This window comes from Trachymyrmex septentrionalis, unplaced genomic scaffold (assembly GCF_001594115.1).
Source record: "Trachymyrmex septentrionalis isolate Tsep2-gDNA-1 unplaced genomic scaffold, Tsep1.0 scaffold74, whole genome shotgun sequence".
Lineage (NCBI taxonomy): Eukaryota > Metazoa > Arthropoda > Insecta > Hymenoptera > Formicidae > Trachymyrmex > Trachymyrmex septentrionalis.
In genome coordinates, this window is record NW_017305927.1 from 1,469,685 (window position 1) to 1,476,583 (window position 6,899).

Here is a 6,899-nt window from a genome sequence, read left to right on the forward strand (position 1 = left end):
CACAATTTTAGATTCCGCCCTTGATCTCGATTCGCCTTGCAAGCAGCCGAAAATCAAAAGCAATTTTTTACAAAATCTGCACGTCAAAACTAATTGCAAGTCTCGATATCAAAAACATCAATGAGTAGAAAAGTAGTTCTATGCGAGGATCTACCTCCGACAGGTAGGCGACAACTAGGCTAAAGTAAATTCTATTTATTTTTTCTATATCTTATTTTCAGCGATGCATTTAATAGCAAATGACGGTTTGATAATAATGACAATACTTCTTTTGTAACCGAAAAAGCGAGAGTAAAATCATTCGGAAACGAGCTTTTTTTACGAACTATGATATCAGAATAGCGGGACAGGGGAAATGAGAAAGTCTCAAATGCCATTTTTTTGTCTTTCATTAATTCGTTCTATGGAATCATGCTTGACGCACAGTTTTAATATCAACAAAAGATAATCAAACATAATTTTAATAAACTGCGATATTAATTATAATGCAGGACACAAACCTGTCTAAATTTATTCCTATAAGCTTTTATCGTGTTACGCGAATGGAAATTGTAATTAAAATATTTCATTGCTTGAAACTCATCAAAGGATACGGTTCAACAATTTAGAAATCAGATAGACGCAATGAAAGTAGGACTTAATATTGCCGAAAAAACAATTACATTTGCATCCGTAAAGAATTGGATTTTTAATGTACACTAAAAACGATCGTGCACATATCAATAATAATTAATCGATTTTAATTAGCGGTATCGTTTGAACTGCATTGTACCGCTCTGACGACTCGATATCAGATCCGCAATGAGATTAATCCGATACTTAATTAGCGTGTAATGTTAACCGTTAATTATTGTTGCATCGATCTCAACTGTGACGAGCCCGACTCGCGCGCGTACGGCGTATTCAATAATCAAAATAAATGCATAAACGATGCGGATTCTCGACTTACAAGTATCGCGTAGGATTCTTTCAAATTGAAAGAAAATAATATTGTACATAAAAATGAAAATTAACAAATTATAAAATTAAATTTTGTACTGATTTATTTTCTCTAATTGTTGATACTATAATATTATTTATTTTCTCTAATTGTTGATACTAATTGTTGATCTATATTATTTTAGTTAAATTAACGAAATATTGAGTAAGAGCAGTGGCGACTTATAGAAATGATTGAAACTAACTGAAATTGGATATAATTTGATATCATGAGTTTGTAGTGTAGAAAAGAATTGAGGAACTTGATATTGATTCTATATAAAGTAGAAGAATTTTTTGAAAAATGATACATATGTAGGTAGGTATTCAAGGATCGCGTCATCGTAAAAGGTCATTAAATACTTGAAATTTAGAAACTTTTCTTTACAGTGAATGTGAGACTTTCTCAAATCCCGACGGAAACGGGGGGGAGCTGCGAATGTAAAGTGCAATTAGCGTGCGTTTGGAATAGCGAAAGTGCGACGGGACAGTGCGAGGGTGTCTTTGCCACAATAAAGTCAATTTTTAACTTTAAAAAATATCGATGTGGATTTAAGACCGTGTGGTGTCTACGTAATTCTCTGTATGTTGGTGTTAATATCAGCACGACAAAAATTACATAGGCATCGCATTAAATAGTAGGTAAAGGAGAACGTTGCCTTTTGTTAAAAAATTGGCAATTTCATTTTTTTTTTTAATTTCTTTTGCAGCAACAACTTTGTTTTTCAAAACAAGATCAAACATCATGTAATCTGTAAAATCTAATGTGAAATTAAGAAGTGTGAATTGCACAATATCAAAATTGTTAATGTATGCCGCTGCATTAGTAAAACAAAATGTTTATATCGTAGCGAATAAGCGTTAACAATTAGAAAACGAGTGGCGTTTTCGGTTCATCTAATATTATTATGCTGCGAGCTTCTTAGAAATTTTCAGAGGGCGACGTCCTCCTCTATCTTCTCAAATATATACTATACAATGTATCCTCGACTGCATCTCAGATCTCATCGGCTTGCGCTTGACAAATAAGATAAGAGATATTTAAAAAAGAGGCTTAAGCGGTTGATTTTATCGAGTCTATTTTTAGTAGTTTTGTTCAAAGACTGAACAGACGAAGAGAGGAAAAAAAAAACAAAACTTATAAAAGATTATACATATTACGAGATGTGTTGCGACCTACAAGAACTGATAAAAACAACAAATCAAATAAAACATTACGATGAATGTCAGCTCAACTAGAATTATTTTTCTTATTATCGTACCTTTGTCTCTTTCAGTAAAAGCTAAACGAAAAACTAAAATTAATAAAATTCAAATTTTATATACATTTTTAATGAAATCGAAAAAATCAGATGATAGTACTGCCGCTTATTAGCTTCTCAGCTAACGCTAAATATTCACAGAAAATTCAATTCGTATTACCAATGTATTGAATGTTCTGGAACAGTAAAAGAATCGTCACAGAATGTGAAATGTCGATGAAATGTTTAGAATATTGTATGAATACTTCTTGTATATTTCATGAAAATTGCGAGCGAACGAGCAGTACACATCTCCACCGAGGGCCGCGACGAAGAGCATTTACGCGTAAACAAAAATTACCTGGGAGAGAATATAAGGAGCGCAGTATTTTATTTGTGAAGTGAGCCTCAAAATTGTGCTCCAAGGTGAAAACACATCAAGGGGATCCTAAAGCCTCCTGTTTTACCACGTAAGCACGTATAATTTTTGTATAAGAAATATTTTTTTTCTCTTTCACCGATTCGAAAATCCTTTTCCAGGATTAAAGTATACGTATTAATACGTGTCTGGAAAGTGGAGTCTATGCCGAAAACGATTAAAAATTTCAAAATTGATATATTTTTTACCATTTCTTAGTGTAACATAGCGTCTCAGCTGACAACATTGCTTGATATGAAAGCTTTACAACCTGTATGTTACATCGCTAACGAAATAGCGATATCCAGACACGAACAAACAACATCGAGTTCTTAGAGTTAGACTTAGACGCTTTATCGCGACGAATTTGTTATACGAAAATTAACACGTATGTGTGACTATATCATAGATGATTGCGTGAGATATTGCTGTAGTAGTATAAAAAGACATGTTGATGTGCGACGCGCGGCGCCGACCTCTAATGATTTCATTGGAGTTCGAGCTTTGCTTTAGGATCCCCTTAAATGTGTTTCCTAAAGTAAAATTTTATTTAAAAACTAATTCACGGACGACATGAAATTTTTAGAAAAATTAATATTTTGCTGAATATATACAAAACATTCTAGGAATACGACAAATGAAATTTTTAACTGGCATTTGAATGTTTCTTTTATATTATATATCGTAAACATTCGGAATATTTTGGAATATTCTTGGGAATGTTTTTTGGGGATTTCAGAAACGTTTTATGAATATTTTAAGAATATATAACGTTTTCTAGATTCATGAAGAAAGACGAAAATGTCTTATCGCAGGTCATTTTTCTAACTTCCGTAATTGAAAAAGTTAATAAACGGTACTATTATCGATTTTCTGATCATCTGATCTTGCCTTTTAATAGAAGAATTATGAATAGACATTAAACGTATGACTCTGCGCATAATAATAGAAGAAATATTGTAAGAACGATAAATATTAAATGCAATATTAGAGAAATAAAAGAAAATTAAGAATAGAGATTGGACGTAACGCACAATAGGTGCTTTCCAATTGTTTAACATATCTAACACAAACGTACACAGGAATGTACCAAGTGTAACATTGTGCACGATTCAATTGGAACAGAATGTGTATGCTGTGCACCGTTTCGGATAGAGTTAGATTAAATGTAGCTTTTTCCGCCTTATTAAACAAAAAAAAGTAAAAGTGTCGGCCACTTAACGTCTTCCAACTTCTTCATTTATAGCTGCCGCAATCAGTAATATATAATTGTAGATAACTAGAAAAACATCAGCTTACACAGCCCTCGACTGAGTACAGATGTGTAGTGTCATGTCGACGATATAATGGAGCGCAACTTGTGTCGCCGTTTACACGAAAGTGTCTAAGGATATTGCAATTGGAAAGCACCCATTGGATACAAATAAGATATGGCATATATATATTGCTATACGCTTACCACACATTAACGTTACTTGGAGATCTATAGGGGGATCATGAGGTAACTCTGGCTCGTGAAATAAGCGTTGACAGATTAATTGCCTATCTTTGTTTATCTAATGGACAGTAATTTGAGAACATAGTGTAGAATAGAACCAAAAAATCGTTGATATTACCGACGGATCATGGACATTGACTACGTAGTTAAATTTTGTGGATATAGGGGCGCTTCAAAATAAAGTTAAATCTCGGACATGACCACTCTCAGGGTGCCGTCCCATGAGTGGAAATTTATAGCGGAACGGAATAACGAGACCAATCACAATTGCAAAAACGAAAGTAAAGTAATAACTGCAGAATTATGATTGGTCGCGCTGTTTCGTTCCGCTGTAAATTTCCACTTATGGGACGGCACCTTCAGACTTCTCTGCTTTAGGTATTCATAGTCGATTCTTATATTTCAAGGCCGTCTTAAGTACAGTCCTTAGAACATATACACATGGAATGCTTATTGCCTATACCGCCAATGCATTGGGCTGAAGCCAAGATAGGTGCGAGAGAGAAAGATATAGTGGAACTAAAATTCGTAATGCGCATGCTCAGTTCCATCATTCCGTTCGTCAATCCATTTCGCTATTCCGCATTTCGGTTACCCAACTATAGTTTCGAATGGAACGACATAATGGATGGAACCACGTGACGAAATTGAGCATGCACATTGCGAATTTTAGTTCCACTATATCTTTCTCTCTCGCACCTATCTTGGCTTCAGCTTGAGCGTCCTATTAGCATTCTATGTGTATATGTTGTAAGGTACAGTCACAGTATAACTACATACAGTAGCAACAGTACGAGCAAACAAAGGGTTCAGTTTTGTTCTGCGCATGCGTTGGCTGTAAAATCAAGAATATGGCGGACTGTCATAGCATTAAAACTGTGGCGACGATGATTGAGACACAATAAATTACGATTGAGAGCTGAGTGAATATTGTGTATAATTACACATATTAAGATGTATAAAATAGATAGAATCTCTTTTACTTTTGCTACATGCAAGCGGCAACTACTAAATTTCTCACTCGCTTTAAACGATTACCGTACGTGAATAATGCGTTAATTCTGATTAAAATTTGACCTGGAAGGATTTGAAGAGTGATACTTTTCAGGTGTCAAAATGGATTGTGGCACCATCTCATAAAAGATTTACCAGACTTATCAAACCATCCTTGTATTACAGTAGCCAAGTAAGTAAATACAATTTTTTGTTTTATCGTTTTCTCTATCTTTATCCTGTATCCTAGACAATACAAATTTTGATACATATGTCCAAAACTGGAGCATAAAACGTCTTAAAGATTTATGTTATAGCGTTAAAGAGATCTTACAGACGTTTTATGTTCCATTTTTAAATATTTGTGCTATCTGAAATTGTCAATAAATTGTTAACTTACAAATACCATGTTTTATAATTTCATACTGTTTTATGGTTTCATTTGGTTAATTCCAAAAATATATTAAAATTAGAAACAAAAAATATACCTATATTAATATATCTAAAATCATATATAGAATTTATCCGTATTTTAAAAATACTTTATATGCAAAATATTACAATAATTCTTAATGCAGTTCAAATTCAACGATCCATAAAACCTTTTACAGTTGCTGATTGGCTAACAGTCACGTGATTGGTGACCACCGACATCAAAGAAGGTGACGATTAGGAGCTCCGTATAATAAAAGAAACAACGAACAAAAAACAGAAAATAAGAATTTTAACCTATCAGAAATTATGTATTGTCGAATATATAGTTTCTAATAGGTTGAAATTCTTATTCTCTGTTTTCTGTTCCCTGTTCCTTTTATATATTATACGGAGCCCATTACTGTCGCTACTAGAGATCCTATAGTGTAACAGAGATTCGCAAAGTGTCACGTGATCAATACATTTCTCTAATTGGCTGGAGTAATTCGTAGTAGCTTCCATATTGAATTTACTGTCAATATACTCAACATCGACTCCTGTCGACTACTGTGGAATGAGATTAAACTCATTCTTCAATGTTTCGTAAGTATTTATCTATTATTTTATGTTATGCATTGAATGTTGCATACTTTATGTACAGAATTTATTAATTTACATCCATCATCATCATGCCAATGAATCTCTAATCGCTACGCTGTATGTAATTATACTGTGGTACAGTTTTAAGATGTCACGTACCAAAAGGCTGTATTAGGCCAGTATTCATAATCCGTTCTTATTTTAAGATTGTCTTAAGTAGTGTCTTAAGACGCTAATGCGGCCTTCTGATTGGTTCGTGACATCTTAAGACTGTACTTAAGACGACCTTGAATATAAGGGCCATGTCATCTTAGAACATATATAAGTGAAAGAGGCATTGCCTATACTTGCCCATGGCTCGCGCTAATGCAAAAATCTGTGCGAGAAAGAAAGGTAGTAAGGGATAAATGTTTCCAATGCGCGGTTCCAGCATTTCTTGTTTTAAGTACCGCGTGTGAAGAAGTAAGAATTCAATAGGCATTGATGGACAGCAGGAACGAGGAACAAACGCATGCGCGTTTACCAACATTTATCCATTACTACCTTTCTCTTTCGCACAGATTTTTGCATCAAGCGCTCTATTCCTTTTCCATTTGTGTATGTTCTAAGCATGGTATACAAAAAAACTTAAGCAGTAAAACATAAGCAGTAAGCGAATTGACCAATCACAGTAAAGTCCATAAAAAAAAAACAAGATTTTATAAAAATTTCTAACTATAATAATATAATAATATTACATCCTCAACTTTAAAAAAAA

The 6,899-nt window shown here is 33.7% G+C and overlaps 1 protein-coding gene across 2 annotated transcripts in view; it reads left to right on the forward strand.

The window, feature by feature from the left end:
- Positions 1-4,949: 4,949 nt before the first annotated feature.
- LOC108754024 (alkaline phosphatase, tissue-nonspecific isozyme) overlaps positions 4,950-6,899 on the forward strand; it is a 9,964-nt gene continuing 8,014 nt past the window's right edge. For both annotated transcript variants that reach the window (XM_018496037.1, XM_018496036.1), the window contains exons 1-4: positions 4,950-5,174; positions 5,244-5,321; positions 5,740-5,790; positions 5,977-6,145. In XM_018496037.1, the coding sequence (XP_018351539.1) occupies positions 6,139-6,145 (7 nt within the window). In that variant the 5' untranslated portion in view covers positions 4,950-5,174; positions 5,244-5,321; positions 5,740-5,790; positions 5,977-6,138. The remainder of the gene's footprint in view (positions 5,175-5,243; positions 5,322-5,739; positions 5,791-5,976; positions 6,146-6,899) is intronic.